This window comes from Sorex araneus, chromosome 5 (genome assembly GCF_027595985.1).
Source record: "Sorex araneus isolate mSorAra2 chromosome 5, mSorAra2.pri, whole genome shotgun sequence".
Taxonomy (NCBI): Eukaryota; Metazoa; Chordata; class Mammalia; order Eulipotyphla; family Soricidae; genus Sorex; species Sorex araneus.
Window position 1 is genome coordinate 30,445,444 of NC_073306.1, and position 20,654 is coordinate 30,466,097.

At 54.8% G+C, this 20,654-nt stretch overlaps 1 protein-coding gene across 4 annotated transcripts in view; it reads left to right on the forward strand.

Moving 5' to 3' along the window:
• ERI3 (ERI1 exoribonuclease family member 3) overlaps positions 1-20,654 on the forward strand; it is a 122,172-nt gene that overhangs the window by 54,262 nt on the left and 47,256 nt on the right. For all 4 annotated transcript variants that reach the window (XM_055138405.1, XM_012935707.2, XM_004621577.3 and 1 more), the window contains exon 7: positions 8,665-8,737. In XM_055138405.1, coding sequence (XP_054994380.1) covers positions 8,665-8,737 — 73 coding nt within the window. The remainder of the gene's footprint in view (positions 1-8,664; positions 8,738-20,654) is intronic.

Sequence of the window (20,654 nt, forward strand, 5' to 3'; positions counted from 1 at the left end):
TGAAGCCTGTGGTTGGAATTGTAACCTGCCGCCGTCCCAGAGGATGGGGGGCAAGTGTGGGGGCAGAGGAGGCTGAGCAGTCAACAGTGCCTCCTCCTCCCAGGGCCGAGGGCGTGCGGAGAAGGAAGGGAGAGAGATGGGGCTGGAGAGTGCATGCACCCACCGACCCGCAAACGGGATGGAAGCTGCCTCTCCGGGGGTCTGTCGCCCCCAGCACTGTCCTCCTCGAGGCAGAGCTCAGGACCCCTGCCCCGTTGCCTCGCCCGAGGTGAATCTGGTGCTGCCTGCTGTGGTGGCCTGCTGCGTGGCCCGGGAGCTCCCCGAGTACAGCCATCACGGAGCACTGGCCCTGCCTGGGAGGGGGCCTGCCCCCATCCCCCTCAGGAGTGACCCCCACGTCCCCCAAAAACGTCTTCTCCATTCTTCTCCTAGGCTGGGGCCTTGACTCTTGTTCCCTGCTCTCTGTGTGTTTGTTGATTGTTCTTTGTTGTTGGGGATTGTTCTTTTGGATATCTTGCTTCGGTTTGGGTTGTGGATTTTGGTTTGGGGGCTCCTGGCTCTGTGCATGGGTGCTGCTTGGGGAACCTGGCGGTCTCCTGCGTGCGGGCCCCCCTGCAGCCCGGTGAGTCCCTCTCTAGTCCTGTGTATTAACCTTTGGATTAAGGGGTCTTTTTTTCCCCCACCTACAACTTCTTGGGATTTGTTTTTGAATGGTTGGGTTTGCTCTGGCAAGCTCCCTGTGGCGTATTTGATATGCCAGAAATAGTAACAGCAAGTCTCACAGTGGAGACGTTACTGGTGCCTGCTCCAGCAAATCGATGAACAAGGGGACGACAGTGCTACAGTGGGCTTGCTCTGAGAACTTTCCTTTTGCCTGTCATTCCCCATAATGTCTCTCTGGTACTCTTCCTGACTGAGGGTCTGTCTTCTCCCCGTAGGCAGCCTGGAGGCACCTCCCGAGGCTGGGGGTGAGGGCTTGGTCTTGGCTGACCGGAGAGCCCAGGCCCCATCTCATTTTAAACTATGTTCCCCCTAGCCAGCCTTTAGTCTCCACTGTGCAGGGCATGAGGGATGTGACGTGCCTGAGGACATGGGGTCCCTTGACCAGGTGGTCTGTGGTGGTGGAACTATGATGATGGGGAGGGATGGGGGCGGGGGGCAGTGCTGTGCTATGTGCTACCCGGCCACCACCCCCAACCCCTCTCCAGGACCTTCCTGCCGTAGGGTCTGCACTGGGGAGATATTGGAATAGACCCAATTCTTCTCCCTCCTCCACTTCCTCCTTTGTTCAGGGGGCTTGCAGGGAGTCCAAAAAAAATCTGGTTATGGGGCTAGATTGATAGTACAGTTGCTTACCTGGGTTCAGTACCTGGCACTGCATATCATATCGTCCCCCGAGCACTGCCAGGGGTGATCCCTGAGCATAGAGCCAGGAGTAAACCCTGAGCATCACCTGGTGTGGCCCCACCCCCTGGAAAAACCAAAACCACACCTCCGCCAACAAAACCAGTGGTGGGGGCTGCCAGGACTATCCCTGGTAGTGCTGGAGGCGGAGGCAAGCAGTGCCAGGGGTTGAACCGAGGCCCCAGTGCCTGCCACACAGTGCCCCAGCCTGTGGAGCCTCTCCATGGGTCTCTGCATCTAGCCTGTCAGTGCTGTTAGTGGTGCCGTTGATACCCCTAGTTTGGGCACAGGTGTGTGTGGAGGGGGTGTGTATAGAAGGGGGGCAAGTGTTCAGTTGGCCCAGGGAGGGGCACTGGGAAAACTACCTGTGGTGGGGGAAGCCAGAGTGCCTGTCGATTTGAATGCATTTGTTCGGGGGAGAGGGTAGGGGAGGGAGGGAGGGGGAGGGGGAGAGGGAGAGAGATGGGCTGGGCCTCACCCATTCAAGGGCCATGCTCCACCACTGAGCCGCATCCCCAGCTCTCACGTGTGTTCCTGAACTGTCAGCAACTGTCCATCACATGATCGCCTCCAGAATCCCTCGCTCGGGCTGGAGCCATAGGACAGCCACGAAGGCCTTGCAGGTAGCCGGCCCGGATTCAATCCCTGGCGCCCCATATAGCCCTCGCAGCACAGCCGGCCGTGGCCCCCAGACCAAACCCAAACATAAGCCGTCTCTCTCCGGCCTGCCCCGCTGCCCTCCACTGGACCCTGCTGGCCCCGAGGCTGGGCTACCGGGTCGGGGAGCTGCTGTCGGGGCGGTACCTTTCTCTCCCTGCTCTTTCGGATCCGAGCCTTGGCCCAGAGCACTGTGTGTGCGGGCCTGCTGGAGCAGCCAGGCCCGGCCTTCTGCTCGGTGTGCCGCGCAGGTGCCCAGGAACTAAGGGGCTTTGATCAGCAGGAGGCTCGAGCATTAATTTTTTATACATCAGCAGTGGCCAAGTGAGTGAATTCAATTATGAGTCTGCCTTCTCTCCCCCGGCCTCCCCCCAGCGCGGTGGCTCGAGCGGAGACTAAGGAACCTGTTGGAATGAGAAACCCCTATTTCCTGGCTTGACCCCCTCACTAATTCGGGTTAAATTGCTGTGCTGTTGCAGGGCTGACACATTGTGCCTGCCTCTGTTTGTACAAGAGGATGCAGTGGGGGAGGAAAGACCAATTTGTGCCGAGATAAAAGGTGTCACGGGCAGATAACGAACGTCCCAGCCTCGTGCCTGCGCTCATTGTTGCTCAATTTGCTCCGTGAGGAAGCCCAGCCTTCCCCTCTTTCTTCCTTCCCTCCCCGCACTCATATTTTACCTCGTGCCACCGTGTAATGATGCCCTGCGTGGTGGGGGAGGAGATAGGCACCTCTGGCTGACAGCCCTTCCTGATAACCAAATTCCAGCCCATCCATCACCAGCTCCTCTCCTCAACTTGAGCAAAAGTGATCATGAAGGGCGGGCCGTTTATCACCCGGCTCTGTTTATCTCCTCCGGGTGGGGGAATGGAAGCGGGAGAGACAAAGAGCTGTGTCCCCATCTCCGGGAAGCTGCCTGCACTGCGGCCTCTGCCAGCGCTTCAGGCCTGAGTGCTGGTGCCGCCCCAGCTCGATGCGAGCTCCTGGCCTGGCCGCCAGGGGCGTGGCCTTTCCTGCCCATCAGGTGTGGCATGAGCTTCAGCCAAGGCACGAGCAGCGTATCCCCTCCAACCACAACCCTGGAGGGCCAGCCCCAGCCTCTCCTCAGCTGTCCCCGGGCAGGGCTACCGGCCCCCTCCTTTCCAGGGAGTGCCTCTCGAGTCCCACCGTGGCTTCCCAGGGCCCGGGATCTGCAGTAGCCTCCCCTTCCCTGCGGTGGATGGAACCAGAGTCGCTCCTGGAGGTCTGCGGTGTAGCCCCGGCCTGGCCCCACACCTCGTATTGCTTCGAGATGGAGTGGCCCAGCCTTTCCCGAGCATCAGAGAGGGATCGGCCGTGGCTCTGGATTTGCTCCCCTCCACCTCCCCAGGGCTCGAGGCTGGCACCTGGATGCAGGGCTGGCCCTGCTCACAGAGGAACCCAGAGGAGGGTCCAGGACCCTCTTGATCCCTGGTGTCCGCTTGTCCGGCCTCCAGGGATGCTGCTGGCTCCTCAGCTTCAGCCTCGCTCAGCCCCCGGCCCCGCCTCACCCCATCTTCAAAGCCAGACTCATGCTCGCAATGGCTTCCTCCTGCCCGTGCCCATTAGCGAGGGTGGCGCTCCCTTAATGAGCCTATCCCTGCTTGGCTGGCGCCGGGCAGCCACACCTGTTTGCCATCAGGACCGTCTGCGCCCAGCCCCGCGCCAGGCTGCAGGTGGTGGGCGGGGGAGGCAGGGCCTTTCCCCTTGTGCCGTGCCCCCACCCTGCTTCTGCCTTCACTCCACGCGTTGGTGGGGGTGTGTGTGGGGTATTCTTAGCTTTCTTTATTTTTTGTGGTTATTTCAAAGGAATGAGGGGACTCGAGGCCTGCCACATCCTTCTGCCTGCCTCCGATGGAAGGGGAGATGCCAGTCAGTCAGCGTCCGAGGGTGGGATGTGACATTCTGCTGCCCTCAGGGCCAGCGTGATGAGAGCAGGCCCGCGTGGTAAATGCCGCAGGTGGAGTCCCATTCTGGCCCCTGGCCCTGTGGAATCTGGAAAGCGATCATACCCCTCGGTTTAGAGCCCGTAGGCAGAACTGGGGGGCCCCCTTGCCTTCATGAAATTGAAGGAAGTTTTGATTTGGTTGGGGGGGAAATCTCATTCCTTTTTATGGCCTGGACATAATTGGCTCCTTTCTATTGGCCAGTGGTGATGTCATTCCGACCCTCATAAAGAAAGGGAAGTCACACCTGTGGGCTCGGTGCATAAAGTTTCATTGGGCAGCGGTAATAAGCATGGCCAGATGAGGCTGGGCCGGCCCGGAGCTTTGTGCCCAGTGACTCCAGCTGCACGGAGGCCCAAGCACCATAAACCTGCCGCACGTTCATGCCCCCGGGCTGCCCAGGGCCTGCTGCCAGGGCCCGCTGTCCCGGGGTGCAGGCCTGCTGAGGACTCCTAGCGCTCCAACCCTTTGTGTCAGTGTGACTTTCACTCATTCCCCTTCCAGACTGATGGGACCCCGGACTCCCTGGGCTAGCCTTGGACTCCATGAGCATTAAGCACCCTGCGCCCTGCCTCCCTCGGCCCAGGCCTGCGGGTAGCTCGGAGCACACCCCCACGGCTAATCTCTGTGCCCTGCCCGGCTGCAATCCCGTTTCCAGTCCTGCCCTGGCCACGTGTGTGGTTGTGCAGGTTCTTTGTGTTCTCTGGGCCCCACGTTCCTCTCAGGATGGGGATGGTGATCTCAGCGGGGACAGGGGCTGCCCTAGAGGTGGCAGCTGTCTGCCCGTGAGATGCCTGCCAACTGGGACTCTGGCACTGGGCTTGGGAAGATGGGCCTGGGCCCTGCTCTATTTATCCTGCTCAGGCTTGGGATCTCAGGACTCGGACCCCCTACAGCTCTGCCAGCCTTCTTCAGCCTTTCCATGGCAGTTAGAACTGAGGGCTAGATCAGTGGCTTTCCGCCTTTCTGCCCCTGCGTGCTGGCAGCAGCCTGAGTACCAGGGTTGAAGAGCTCTGGGCTAGGGGACCCCTAACCAGAGTACACGTGAGTCTGCTCACTGCCTTCGTTGCTGCAGAGACTAGAGCCCAGTGAGACGCAGGCTCTAGACCAGCGTTTTTCAACTGGCTGCCCCATGGCCTCCTGGGAAAATTGGGCAAATGAGGGAGGACAGGGCCTGAGACTCAGGGACCAGTCGGTAGGATGGGGGTTGGAAGGAGGTTGAGAAGCCCGCTTCAGCCCCCCCAGGGAGGGCAAAAGAGACTCAGGGCTGTGGCTGGGGCGTGTGGGCAGCCATGGCCTGCTGTCCGGTCTGCCCTTCATGCCCTCCCCCTGTTGGGAGTCCTGAGAAGCAGCAGGAGCCTCCCGGCACCTGCTCCTGAGTGGGGTAGGTGTGTCTCGGCTGCTGTCTAGCTGTGCCATTCCACTGACAGGAGCCCCTTTGTCCCAGCCGGCATGCAGCAGGACACCTGCCCTGTGTCCACGGGAATTCGAGAGTGCCGGGGAGGATGGCCTCGTGCTGCTCATCCCTCTGTCCTGCTCCTTCCCAGACTCCGCTCCGTTCAGGCCTTTTCTCTCTTAGGCCACATTGGAAACTGTAATTTTCTGTTTGTTGGTTCTTTGGGCCACACCTGGCTGTGCTCAGGAATCACTCCTGGTGGGCTTTGGGGAACCATATGGGATGCCAGGGCTCGAACTCGGTCCCCTACATGCTAGGTAAGCGCCTTACCCACTGTGCTTTCTCTCCAGCTCCCCAAAATGCAATTTTTTAGAATAGCAGAGCTCAGCCAGCATTTTCATAATTTCTGCGTATAAGTAAGAGGAAAGAAAAAGCAGTGGAGATGCAGCGATTATCCAGACAATACAGATGTGTCTTCAGCAGCCACATTCTGGCTCTCTCCGCAACCTGCCTAGTGCCCGGGCAGAGCTGCTCCTGCGTTCCCACATGGGCACATCTACCTGAAGGCCCCCTTATCCTCTGGCCTGTGGCCAGAATGCCCCTTCCAAGAACTTGGTGATAGTTGACATATCTGTGCCATCTGGATGTTTGCGAGGACGCTGCCCTTTGGGGTATTCTGTCTTGGGCCTCAGAAAAGTAGATTTTTTATTCTACTGCCTGAAACATGGGGATCCTCTTAGTTGCTGACTGCAGGGTAGTGGAGGGAAGACGGGACTTGCCCTTGGACTTTGTTGGGGGAAGCAGCCACTCAGCTCTTCTCTGCTGAATGCCCTTAAAAAGGAGATTGTTGTGCCTATGGGTGCCACTTTCTAATCTCTCACTCCCCAGCACACACTTGCAAGCTGCTCTCTGCTCCACAGCCTGATGGCCTCTCGTCAGGCTGCTGTGGTCTTCAGGTAGTCTGCCGGCCTTTCCTCTGCTTCTCCCTTGCTTGCCCAGTCTGGCACTTGACCCCAGTGAGACCTGGGTTTGAGGCTGCAGAATCCCTTCTCTGTGTCTGTATCCAGAAGAAAGGCTGGCTCCACGATACTTTAGGGTGGCCACAGGTGAAGTGGGCACAGAAATGCATGCATAATGAGGGTTGAGAGATAGCACAGCAGGTAGGGCGCATGCTTTGCATTTAGTTCAATCCTTGACAACCCATATTGTCCCCTGAGCACTACCAGGAGTGATCCCTGAGTGTAGAGTCAGGAGTTAACCCCTGAACGTCGCCAGACGTTCCCTCCCCCCAAGCCCCCCCAAAAGAAAGCAGTGTATGCATGACCTTGGACGTCAGATCCCTGAGGCAGGACCCAAGCAGAGGGTTCTGGTGTGTGACCTGTCACGTCCTGAGGTGTTCTTGAAGGAGCTGCAGGCATGTGGCTGGGAGAGGAGTATGGGAGGGTGGTGCTCCCTGGGCTCTCGGATCTTGGGAGGATGGTTCTACAAGAAAGAGATTACAGAAGTCTTGTTCTGTGCAGGCCCTAAAGACATACCAGAAGCCAAAGTCAAAGTGACAGGGAGACCAGTGTTGGGTTTAGCTCTGTATTAAGGAAGAATGTTCTGGGAAGGGGCGGAGTTCAGCATTGGAGCTGGCTGCTCTGTGGACTGAGTCCCTGTGCGGGGATGGTTGGTTGGGTGGCCTGTTACCATTTCAGCTCGGCAAGACGGATGACGTCAGCCCAGGCCCTGGGCTCATCCCACTCCACACTGAGGCAGAGTGGTCTTCTTTGCTCTCTTGGCTTCTATTTGACTTAAACTAAAGCAACCCTCAGGCCATCTGTGTCCCCATTCCAGAGCTGTCTTCAAACCGGAGTATCCAGATAACCCTCAGATATCATCCCCCAGCCCGATGTCCCAAGGGCACCTCACACTCAACCAATTCCAAATGCTTGCCACGTGTCAGCCAAAAACCGCACCCTCAAACTCATGCCTCCTGCCCGTGCTTGCTGTGGGGTGAGGTAGTCCACCCTGGCTCGGGCAGGAAGGAGAGACACTGAGTCGGGAATTTGAGAACTGAGGCAAACAGTGTCCCAGAGGCTCTCTGCTGTTGCCCGCCTCTCCCTGCCTGTCCTGGTGGGTAGTACAAGGTCCAGCCGAGTCCCACCTTTGAGTCCCACTCTCCGCAGCCAGACGCCTCGCAGCCCAGTTCCGTACCTAGCTGTCTGGCTCCGTGTCTGGTGCCCAGACTCCCAGGGACACCCCATCCTTTTCAGTGTTTGGTTTGGTTGCCCCTGAGGCCATCCTTGTCAATCATGACTCTTCTCTGTGGCCTCGTAGCCCAGCTCCTCTGAGAGAATTGTATGAACTTTCCCAGGGGATAGTTCTAGCACCTTTCTCCACCCGCCCTGGACCCCATGCTCCAACTTAAGACTGTTCTGTCTGTATTATTTTTCTGGGCCATTCCACTGAGCCAGCTGTGAGCCCCTGTGGGCAGGAGTTAAGTCTTCCTTTTCAGTCTGAAGTGCCGGACTCATTAAACATCAGTAAAAAACACGGTCCAGTGGACACATGTGGATAAAATGGCATCATCAGAACGAGGGGGAGACAGTTTATCAATTGCGATTTAAAGAAAGGAAACTCAAGAATAGACTCCTGTTTCGTTTTTAACTTTCTTGGTGGTGATAGTTGTAAGTGCTCGGGGTCCAGGGCACAGCCAGTCGTGCTCAGGGGCCACACAGTGCCAGAGACAGCATGACCTCTCCCCCTGGCCACTGCGCCAGCCCCTGTGAGCACGGCCTATGTCCTTCCTTCCTCTCCTTCTGTCTTAGATCCCTGTCTTCCTGCCCTATCAAAATCACAGCACACAGGCTTTTGGGTGAGACAGAACAGGGCTCAGTCATGCACACCAGCATCCTTACCTGGTGACCTTCAGTAACCTCCGGTCATCTCATTTCCTTATCTGTAAATGCAGGCCACAGAACTTTTACACCAGCACTGCTTTAAAGATGACTATGGAAACGTAAGATGCTGAGCACGGTGCAGACCTTGGGGCAGTAGCTGGTGCCAAGGTTTCGGACCCATCTCCAGGTTTTCACTTCAGGGTCGGCTGATGAAGTAGAAACCAGTACCTGGGGGCCAGAAGCAGGTGCCTGTGCCAGGAGGTGGCCTTGTGGTTTGTCCCCCATGCTCCTGGCTTGAGTAGTTTGGGAGTCTGTACCAGGATGGGCTTGTGGCCAACGTCCCTCTTCCCTTTCTTGTAGGCTCCCAGACCAGTGCCAGTACCTGGGCTTGCCGGTGGCAGACTACTTCAAGCAGTGGATTAATCTGAAAAAGGTACGTGTCTGCACCCCCTCGGGCCTTCCTCTGCTCCCGCGCTCACATCCCCTCCCTTCCCACATTCCTTTTCTCTTCTCTTTGCTTTGCTTTATCTCTCTCTCACTTCTCCATCCCCTCCATCCTTCCCGCAGCTAATACGCTCCAGAGGATTATGGTTATTTCTGGGAATGGGGAGCTCCTTGGGGCTCAGACAGGGGGTGGGACTGCCCCCTGCTTCACCCAAAAGTGCTGGGAGGTCCCAGTGAAAGGAATGGCTCAGGGTACCAGTTCTCTGGGCCACGCTTCATTGTCTATAGGAGATGGTGCGTCTCTGCTGGTAACTTCCTGGGACGGGAAGGTGTTCGCCTCTGACCACCCGACTGGCTCTGGCTTCCTGGGGCTGGCAAGCAGAGCCGGTTCAGGGTGGCTGTGGCTCTGCCTTCTCCTGGCAGAGCCTGGCTCAGGTGAGGATGGTCCACAGGCCCTGGAGCCAGTTCCTGCTGCGTGTTAGAAGGGGACACTGGCCAGGGGGCAACTCCATGGCTGGTTTCCTCTGGAGCCCAGGGACCGAGTCTGCTCCCCCTCCGTGGCCGGGTCCAGGCTGGGTACAGAGTCTGTTCACGCTGTGACCGACAGCTGCCTGGCAGGCCCATCTCGGGGAGCCCGTGTCGGAGAGGCCTCTCAGCGCAGGGCAGGGCCAGGCTGCCGGGTGCCACGTGCCGGCTGTCAGGGTGCATTTGTGCTGAGTGCTGAGCTCAGCAAATGAAATGTGAAGGCCCAGCCAGGCACGGTAGGCGCTGACCATGAACAATTGCTCTGTGAAGTTCACTCGAGTTTTTGGTGCGTGCGTGTTTCCTGCCAGTTTGGGGAGCAGCTGGTCCATGTGGCGGTGGGGCTACTTGGGGCTGCTAACTCAGTGGGGAGCAGGAGCGGGGTGGAGGCATGCTGTCCTGAGCCTCAGCTTGGTCCTCTGCCAGGCTGTCCCGAGCACCAGGGGAAACTGAGGATTGGTGATGGTGAAAGTCTGGGGAAGGCAAGGAGTCTAGACCTTTCCTCTCTGGCCTCCAGCCAGTTGTGTTTTGGGTGTGCTTGTGGGCCCGGCAGGAGGGAGGATGGTCATCCTGGCCCTCGCCATCAAGACTTCGTGCAGGGCTGGGAATCTTTCCACTGGCATAGACTCCCCTCCATGCCCTGCCAGCTGGTCCCCGGTGACACCCTGGTACTGCTGAGCCATGCGCTGGCTGTGCAGTGTGGCCCCTAGGACAAAAGTTAGAGCTCTGAGGACCAGGTTTGCTGCTGCCTGGAGCACGTGCCTGGCGTTTGTGAGACTGCTGGTTCGATCCCTGACACCATATACACACTCACACCAGTGACAAAAGCCAAGCCAGATGGCAGTGTCAAGGATGCAGAATATTAGGCAAAAGCCTTCCTCCACTCCATTTCCCTGCGTGTGGCCCAGACTCTGGGCACGTGCAAGTTCTGCTCTTTCTTGCTCTTTCTCTGTCCTCCCCTTCTCTGTTCTTCCAGCACAGCTTTGCCCCGTGATAAAAGTGGGGTGGATCCTGGTTTGCTTGGCCACCTGGTCAGGGAGCCACAGCATTAGCCCTGACTCTCAGGGCCTCTGATCTGAGAAGAGGCGGGCATCTCTGCTGCCCTCTTCTGCCCAGGACGGTGTGGGTTATATCAGGAGAAGCAGCTTCCCAGAGGCCAGGTTTCCACTTCTCCCGCCACCATCCTCACTCCTTGTAGTAAATGGAGTTGGCTGGTTTTGGCTAACATTTGGGTTGTCTTACATTTGCATGATCTTGCATTCTTGCTGAACTGCCAGCTCAGGGAGGACCTGGACCCTGCCTCCAGCTCCCCCCTGGTCAGAGCTGCTCTTAAGGGCCAGAACACACAGACACACACAGACACACAGACACACACAGACACAGACAGACAGACAGATGCACACATACATGCACACAGACACATCCCTAAATATACACATAAGCACTCATGTTCAGAATGAATTCACCCAGAGGGCTGGAGAGATTGTACAGGAGTTAAGGTCCTTGTCTTGCCCTAATTGGATCCTGGTACCCATATGGTCCCCAGAGCACCACCAGGGGCCACTTCATAGCAGAGCCAGGAATAGCCCTTGAGGGGTTAGAGAGATAGTACAGGGCGTAAGATACTAGATTCCTGGAATTGCATATGGTACCCTGGACACTGCTAGGAGGGATCCTTGAGCACAGCTTGTTGTGGCCCAAGAACTGACATAAAAAGAATAACCCTTGAATGCCATAAGTTGTGGCCCCAAAAAACAAAACACAAAATTGAAAAACAGGATGAATACACCTAGGCAGGAATAATCAAAGTTCTCTCTGTGTCCATATATGCATGCATGTACATATACAGTCACACAGAAGTGCATGGGAATATACACAGGCAGGTATTTGCATATGCATATTAATAAAGTATAGAGACACAGCACATATCTCAGTATACGCATCTTCATCGATGAGCACATATTTTTTTTTTTTTGAGCACATATTCTTGAGTGCTGTCTGTGTGCCAGGTATGTAACTGAAAGGGTGATTATGAAATAGTTTCATTGTGCTGTACCACCACGTTCAGAGTTCTGGGCTCCTGTCATTTGGGAGCTTTCATGGGGCAGGGAATGGTTCCCCAAGGAAGGTCATCCAAGCTGTTTCTTGGAAGGATGGATGAGCAGAGGAAGCAGCAAGTGGTGAGGCCTGAGGTGGGGAGAAGCCTGAGCTTCATAGTGCTAGAGTAAGCTCCATGAGGGCAGGATAGCATCGCCTCTTTTGTTGCTCTCCGTCCCCGTTACTTTGAACAGTTTGTGGCAGTAAATTGTTTCATCACTTTCCTGGATGAGTGTTCGGTCACTGTATTTTGGGTGAGTGACACTGGAAGCATGGTGACTGTGGAGAGAGGAGGGGCGTGATGAAACCAGAGGGACCGGAGCTGCTTGGCCATCTTTCCAGTTTCAATTTTTGTTCCTAGGGTAAGGTGGGTGCTATTTTTTTTTCTTTTTGGGTCACACCCGGTGATGCACAGTGGTTACTCCTGGCTCTGCACTCAGGAATTACTCCTAGTGGTGCTCAGGGGACCATATGGAATGCTGGGAATCGAACCCGGGTCGGCCGCTTGTAAGGCAAACACCTACCCGCTGTGCTATCGCTCTAGCCCCTAAGGTGGGTACTATTGAAGGGTCACTGGGCATTGGATTTGCATCTTGAAAATGCCTATGGCTGCAGTGTAGAGAGAAGTAGGGGTAGGTGAGAGACCAGTACTGGCTTTTCTCTGTGGGGCTGCAGTTGGTAGGGTGGGTTTGGCACAAAGCGTTGTATGGGCAATGTTGTTGGCTTTGTAGCATTGAAAGCCAAGACTGCCCCCTCTCCAAGTCATTGCACCAATGCCCGTCGCCCATCCCACATCCCCAGATTTGCCAGGGGTTGGACCACTGTCCAGTGGGGAAGTCCCAGCCCGGGTGAGAACTGCAGATTTCAGCTGGCCATATTCCAAGTAATGTTTATCACCACTGGGATTAAACTGACAGCAGTGGAAATGGGGAGAAATGGACTGATCCTGGAGTAAGGGGTACAGTCAGTACACTTCACTGCAGCATGTACCTTCCTAAAACTTACCAGGCTGTGGAAAGTCATGCAATAAAAATGAGGTTAGGAGGGCTGGCCAGTGTGGCTAAGTGGTAAGTGATAAGGAGACCTGCATTTGCTCCCTGGCACTACTCACATACACAAAAATAATAATAATTAAGGTTAGGAACACAATATTCGAATTCTTCATCATCAACACATAAAAAAGGTAGAGCCCTAATAAAAATGATGGCATAATTTTAGTGCATTAGTTGGTTGATATATAAATAAATACATAAATCCCACAATATTTACCTTGGCAGAAACCTGAAGTTTGCTTGCAGAAATAGGCCTGAGAAAAGTTGCAGCTTGTGAGTCACTGTGAAGTGTTGGAAGGGGAGTTCTCTGGAATCAGAGGAAAAGATGTTACCACAGGCTTGTAATGCATAGGGTGATCCAGGTAGCTGGTTTATGTTTGAAGAAGGTGTGTGTGTGTGTGTGTGTGTGCGCGCGCGTGCGCGCATTTTGTATGTTCTTATAAGGCTGAGTTTATAGTTTTCTGTGTTCAGAATGTTCTGCTTATGGACAGAATTGCACATAATGAAATGCAGAACTTGTGTTATATTAAATTGTTTCCTAATACACCAAATATGTTGGGACAGATTTTTTCAAAGTAGGTGTACGTGTTCGAGCAGAGCTCTACAGGAAGTGGAGATAGATTGGCTGCGAGAGTCGAGGATGAAGAGGGAGGCCACGATGGCTCCAGGGTCATTATGATTTGAGCAGCTAGTGAATTGGAACACATTTACTGAGATAATGGAGGAAGGACAAGGTTGGGGATGGGAGAGAGGATTCATGCCGGGTGGGCTATGTTGAGTAGGGATGCTTTGGAGCTATTCTTGTGAAGTGGTTGATGTAGGAAACTGGAAAGGCCCGGGATTCAGGAGTGAAATCTGGGTTGGAAATGCAGGGCATGAGCGGTGTGCACAGCACCATTGCAGCCCTGGGCTCAGTTCTACCTCCCCCACGTGTGGGGTGAGAGAAAAAGAGCACCTAGGACAGAATACTGAGAAATACCAGCATTTGTTAAAGGAGAAACAAATACAGAAATAAAGAAGGAATTTCACTAGTAGTAGCAATAATAGTTACTACTTATTGAGGGCATTTTGCATGCTCGACCTGTGTTGTCTATTACAGTTGCTCCAGCCACCTGTGACAATAGATTGCTAGAAGTATAGTTTATAACTCAATGCAGATTAAGGAACAGATTTTAAATTTTATTTAGGGTCCTCAGAGCTAACTCAGTGGGCTCTGGTATTTGGGTATGTGCTTTGCATGCAGGAAGCCCAGGTTTGGTCCCCGATGCCACATGGTCCCCCCAGCACAGAGCTGGGAAGGGCTCCCAGCACCATGAGATGCAGCTCAAAAACAAAACCAAAATTTTAAGATTTTAAGTACATTTGAAGCAACTAAGATAAATATATTTTCAGCTGTTAATTATTTAAGCTATTTAATAGCACATTGGGTAGGGCGTTTGCCTTGCACGCGGCCAACCCGGGTTTGATTCCTCCGTCCCTCTTAGAGAGCCCAGCAAGCTACCGAGGGTATCCCGCCCACATGCAAGCTACCATGGCTTATTCGATATGCCAAAAACAGTAACAAGTCTCACAATGGAGACATTACAGGTGCACGCTCGAGCAAATCGATGAACAATGGGATGACAGTACTACAGTGCTATAGTTAATTGTTTAAAATATAAATTCAAGTCAAGTATAATGAATATTTAACATCCAATTGGGGTATAGCTCATTATTTTCATTTATTTTGATGTTGGGGCCACACCAGTTGTGGCCAGGACTTACTCCTGGCTCTGTGCTCAGCGATCATTCCTGGTGTGGTCTGGGGGACCATAAGCAGCACGAGGAATAAAACCAAGGTTGGCAGCATGCAAGGCAAGTAACTTAACCCCTATACTATCTCTCCAGCCCCTTGGGATATTTATTAAATGTAACTTAGCATGAAAATTAAATGCAAAAATAAAAAGTTCACTTCAGTAATTGTTATGCTGATTATAATTGTTGAAATGATGGTCTTTGGTTGTACTCAGTCAAATTAGATATGTTACTAACTTAATTTTACTTGCTATTACTTGAAGTGGACATTTAGTTCATAATACTAAACTTAATTTCATCTGTTTGTACTTGACGTGGCTATCCAGTTTATAAATGACTTCTGTTTCGAGTTACGTGGGTATTGCCCTAGATGCTGTGCATGTCTGACATGAGCTAATCTTCGCAACCTTACACTGTGGCGATTCTCATTTTCCACGCTTTAACAAAGGAAAACAGGCATGGAGTAATGATGAAACGTGCTCAGGGTCTCACACTGGTACATGACACAACTAGAACTTAGTTTTCCTGGACTCCCGTGCTGAAAGGAAGGAAGGAGTAAAGGGAAAGCACCGGGGGGTAAGAGGTAGATCAGGAGAGTGTGATGCTCTGAAGTCCAGGCAGGAAGTGTTCCGAGGAGTGGTCAGCTACGGGGGAGCTGCACCGCTGAGGCTGGGCACCGACTGCCACACCACTGGTCAAGACCTTCATGTCATGTTAGGACAGGGGCCAAAATTCGAGGAACGGAGGCTGGAGCGATAGCACAGTGGGTAGGGCGTTTGTCTTGCACGTGGCTGACCCGGGTTTGATTTCCAGCATCCCATATGGTCCCTTGAGCACCGCCAAGGGGTCATTCCTGAGTGCAAAGCCAGGAATAACCCCTGTGGATTGCCAGGTGTGACCCAAAAAGAAAAAAAATTCCAGGAACTGAAAGGAGCAGTGAGGAGGGAGATGCAGGCCTGTTCAGGAGCGTGCATGGAGGCCGAGCAGTGGTGGGGCAGGGGCGGGCCCGCAGCAGCTTTGGTTTGTCTCCAACTTTGGAGCACCCGTAGAGGAGGAAAGGTAGGACACAGAGGGGTGACAGGACTCCCGGCCACTGAAGAGACGGATGGGGAGTCCAACTTCTGGAAGTGGGCTCTTCTCCAAAGCCACGCTCCCGCTTCCTGTGGTGCGGAGTGGTGAAGGCAGGCTCCAGGGTCTGGTGAGGGCGGCTGAGGCAACTCCCCGCTGATGGCGTGGAGTCCTTTACTGGTGACTCAGAGGGAAGAGGTGCCACCGTTCCCAGAAGGTGGGGCGCCCCTGTGCTTTCAGGAAAGAACAGACGTGTGAGCTGACTTGGGAAGGAGAACTTCCAGGCAGAGTTGATGGCCAGCAAGGCGGAGGGCCTGACCCCAGTGGAGCCACTCCGCTCTTGTGTCCGGCTGCTTTGGCAGACTCACCGGCCTGGCGGTGGGCATGCAGAAGGCTGACTCAGTCTTCCCAAGCAACATGGGGGAAGGAATCACAGAGTTGAGGGTATCTCAAGACAGTGGCTGCCAGGATGGACCACAGCATCGGAAGATAAAGCTTGTTGGGATGGCAAGGAGGTCATTCCTAGGAGCACGAGGAACGGGCATGTTGGGTTTAGTCGAGCACACCGGGGAGAGGGATAAGAGATAGTGGCTAGGGAGAAGGATGGCCAGGGTAGTGATTCAGAGCTGGGGAGTTCTCCGTGCAGCACACCTGGAGGTATGACCACGGGAGGGGGAGCAAAGGTTGGATGGAGGGGAGTGTTCCTCCAGATAAGAGATGAAGAAATGACTGGGTCAGGTGAGACCCGTAGAGAACACAGCTGTGTGCATGGACAGTTGCGTACTGGCTGTACATGAGTTGATGCATTTACATCGTCCACAGTTCATGTGCATTCAGATCCAGCCCCTTAGCGTGTGCAGTACCCTCCCGAGCGGTCTGGAGTTCCTGCCCCTTCTGATGCCCAGGTCTGTGTGGACGGGCCTTGGAAGAGCAGGCACACGGCCTTGGGAAGGTTAGCTCAGTCCTGGCAGACCGTGCTCAGCGGGTCATGCTCAGAGGTGGTAGGGATGGGGCCCCCTATAATTGAGCGGATGTTCCAAGCTATGAAAGTTGCTGGTCCGAGTTTTCTCTGCCATGTGGGCTCTAGGTTCTGCTACCACACTGGGGTGCTCTGCGGGGGGTGGGGTGGAGACCAGCTGTGAGGATGAGGAGGCCCTCTCGGTCCCTTCACAAAGCCTTTCTGTGTCCCCCCCTCTCCTGGGAGGAGGGAGAGCAAGCGCAGCTGCTGAGGCGCGGGCTGGTGTCTACCACTGAAGACGACTTTTCCTGACCTTGGAGCATTCAGAGTCCCAATCAGTGCGGTAATAAATTAAGGGCTTATGGAGGAATAAATTCTCGGCCTTAATGAAGTTCTTTGCTGGGGGCCATCGGCAGGTCAGCAGGTCGGGATGCTGCAGATTGGAAGCGCCAGCGAGTGGGCTGGGCGAGCCGAGAATATGGGCACGGACCCTCAGCGCTGCTGCTCACTCTGGCGGAACTGGGGGGGATGTCCAGCGGCCTGAGGAAGGGGTGCTGTGGTGCTCGTGGCCGGGACGCCAGAGCTGAAAGTGGCCTGCGTCAGCTGCGGAGCCCTGGTGGGGACGGTTCAGAAGCTCACTGGGACGCAAATGCGAACAAAGCCAGGAGGAAAACCAAGGAGAGCGTGAAGGCCCAGGGCCCCGCCGGGAGTGTGAGTCCTCTGATCCCAGAGGAGGGAGGGCGTGCACCAAGATGGAATCAGAACCAGTCTGCCCCCGCGTCCAGGGTGTGGCCCACAGGCTAGTGGATAGCGAGTTACAGCCGGTGTTTCGGTGGGAGCCAGCTCCACAGCCCGCTCAGTCAGCGTCTCCTGCTGTCCTGGGAAGCCTCCTGCGTGGAGGACAGGACGCAGAGTGCCCCGTGCAAGCGAGGAGAGCAGCGTGTGCAGCACGGGAGCTGGCGGGGGGCACCCGGGGGAGCAGCCCACGAGAGGCCTGAGAACTAGTGCCCTGGAGAGCCAAGCTCGATGGTGAGCCTCAAGCTCCTCCTGCTGAGCTCACTCCCCTTTGGCCCCACCCTGGGCGACGCCAGCTCTTGGGATGGCGAGGCAAGGCCGCGTGGGGAGCCAGGGTGCCAGGCCGGGGAGCAGGCCTCGTCCCGTTTCCCCTCCCTCCCCCGTGCAGTGCCCTGCCGGGCTCTGCCTTTAAATATGTCTTACAGCTGTCTGAACTCTGAAATTTCTTTCACTCCTTCCCTCGCCTTGTTAACATGTGTTGCCTTTGGGGTAATCAGGGAAAAAATATTATGTCCTTTTACAATTACCGGGTTTTGGAATATTAAAATGTCTCGCTGCATCGGCACTGTTATTTTGATTGGTATTCTAACCTTTGACTAGCCCATAAAGCGCGCCGCTCCTGAAGCCAATATTGCAGGACTGAAATTTAATTCCGAAATGATTCCAGATAATAGGGAGACAGATAATATATGCATGAAGGATATTATGTTTGGACTAACTGCAGCAGGGCCAGGGCTGGGGAGCTGAATAATAGCCCAGAGTGAGTTATAATCTGTGGGACAGAAATGCCTTACTGTCAGGGCCAGGAGAGGAACTCTTAAATCAAAGGCACAGAAAGGGGTGCCACCGCGGCGTGCTGGTTTTGACAGGAAGCACATGGGAGCCAGCAGGGCAGGGTCGGAAGCCACCGGGCCCATCCTTGCTCCTCGTCGCAGTAGCCTGGGTGCCGGAGCCCGTGGCAGCGGCCTCTCCGCCCCTCTACTGGCTCCTAGCGCATCCTAGCCACACCAGACTTCTGCGGCTCCCCCGATGTGTGCTTATTTTGATGTCCTTTGCCCATTCTGTGCCCCTTGCCCCCTTGTCTTTTGGGTTTTGGGGTGTTGAGAAAACCCCTATGCATACTTCAGAACCCTTCTCTGAAGCCTTCTCTGAGTTGCCTCACCTCAAGTAGGAATAGTTCTGGCCTTGGCACTCCGCAGTCCGGGTATGTCATGCCCTTGTGTTCTCTGCTCCCTTAGATCAGCCCCCTGCAGTCTGCATCCCACCTGTTTCTGAATTGCCAGTGCTTGTCACTGGCCTGGTACCATTAGGTATCGAGAATTACTCATTGAGCCCACACTGAAGATTGGGCTGAGTCCCAGAGTCCAGGCATCCAGGCCCCTGCTCAACAGTCTTAGGAAAGTTAAGTAGCACACATAGCCTGGAAGAGGTAGAACTGGGATCTGCAGGCAGGGAAGCATGTTCTTCTCCCCAGACTGTCTGACTCAGGCATCTCAGACAAGGAGTTGGAGAAAGGGTGAGAAAGACAGAAACTCCTTTTCCTGATCGCTTCCTGCCAGAGCTCAGGACCTGAGCCCTCTTGGCTGCTTGGGTTATTAACATTCGTGGGACTCCAGCCCTGGAAGGCCTTGTGCCTCCTGTGCAACCCAGAAGATACTTATCCACACTGAGTTTGTAACTAAGTATCTTAGGAAAGGAGCCCCAGTGTGATCTTGGGGACCTTTGGGGAGAGGTAGGCGGCTGAATTCATTGAGCGCTTGAGGACTGTCTAAGCACTTGAGTCAAGTTGCTCCCCCTTGATTACTTGGTAGAACTTAGATCTGGATCTTGTTGTAATGAATAAAGCACATTGTGAAAAAGCTAGAGCGGAGTTGTCTGGCTTTTAAATGGATCTGTGATCTTGTTCGTGGCAGCACTGCCTGTCTAAGCCTGAGCAGAAGGAGCAGCTCCTGTGAGGCCCACCCTCACTCAACCTCCTGGTAGCGCCGGGGGGTACCCTGGTCACAGGGGAAGGGGCTCACAAGCAGGACACCATCAGTGCACAAGACAGTGCTTCCGGCTGAGGGGTCTGACTCCTGTCATTGCCGCCAGCTAGTTTTGTGACTTGGGAGTACGTTTCTTGATCACTCTGAACTGCAAAGAATGACGAATCAGAGGGTATGGGAGAGCAGCAATACAGTGGTAGGGCTCTTGGCTTACATGCGGCCGACCTGGGTTCCAGCCCCAGAGCCCCATATGGTTAACCTGAGCACTGTCAGGAGTGGTCCCTGAGCACTGAGCCAGGCGTAACACCTGAGCTCTGGTGGGGTTGGCCCAGAAACAAACAAAAAAGATGCTGAATCTGGAACCTTGGGCTCTGGGTCCACCTTGCTTCAGAATCAGCGGCGCATTTAGTAGCTGCGTGGTTTTCGGAGACTCTCTGAGCTGCTTTGAGCCATGGTATCATCATCCTCTGCAAAACTAGATGGTGCGTAGCCACTGCAGGGGCTGTCCTGGGCCTGCTCCTCTCGTCCTGCCACTTACCGCCCAACCAGAGCAGGTGGCCAGGCTGCTGGGAGAGAGAGTGCTTGGAGGCCGGATGCTCTTTCTGAGCAGGAGCTGGGGAAAAGAGGCTCCCTGGGCCGTTTCCACGAGCTTCCGGCAGGAGAAGCCTCACGCTGAGCCTGCACCAGCTCCCCGCAGCGGACAGGCAAACTCGATCCTCTTAGTCCTTGACGCCTGCCTGGCAGTCCAGCGGACGACACAGTCACATTCACTTTAGACAGTTCTGCCACGCCATCTACCTGGTGTGACCTAGGGCAAGTTACTCACTGACTTGGGACTTCTGTTTCCTCACATGTAATCGGGGGCCTGGGAGACGAGTCACATGCCAAGGCACCCCAGCACCGCATGGCCCCCCAGAGGAACAGGTGCTACGCTACAGACTTTCTGCGAATTAACTGAGCCCCTAAGCATCACTCTAAGGGATGCTGTGCGCAGCTGCCATAGAGGTGAGGAAGCTGAGGCCGGAGAGTAGAGCGCCGTCCACACCTGAGGTCCCACCTCTCTGAGCCCCGCTCTCCGTGGAGACTTCAGCCTCCGTGCTCCTGGCACTGTTGTGGCCAACAAGGGAAGGAGCAGTCCATGTGCCTGGGCTGCAGGAGAGGAAGTTTACCCTGTTCAGGAAAGAGACACTGGAGATGGTGGTTCCTTTGCTTTGTATCTCTGTGTAGCATGCGGGAGAAACATCTGGCATTTGTCTGTCTTCCTCGGTCTTATTTCACTCACCCTCCTCTAATTCTCTCTCTGTTTGCCATGTTGTAGTAGAAGGCAAGATGGTTCTTTTGGGTTTTTTTTTTTTTTTGGTCGCACCCGGTGATGCTCAGGACTGACTCCTGGCTCTGCACTCAGGAATTACTCCTGGCAGTGCTCAGGGGACCATATGGGATGCTGGGAATTGAACCCAGGTTGGCCACGTGCATGGTAAACACCCTACCCCCTGTGCTATTTGCTCCAGCCCCAAGATGTTCTCTTTTTTTGCAGCTGAGTAGTATTCTCTTGTGTATACAGACCAGTTTTTGCATATACTTTCGCAGAACCGAGGCTACTCAAAGAGGGGGCAAAAAGAGTCAAACTAGAAG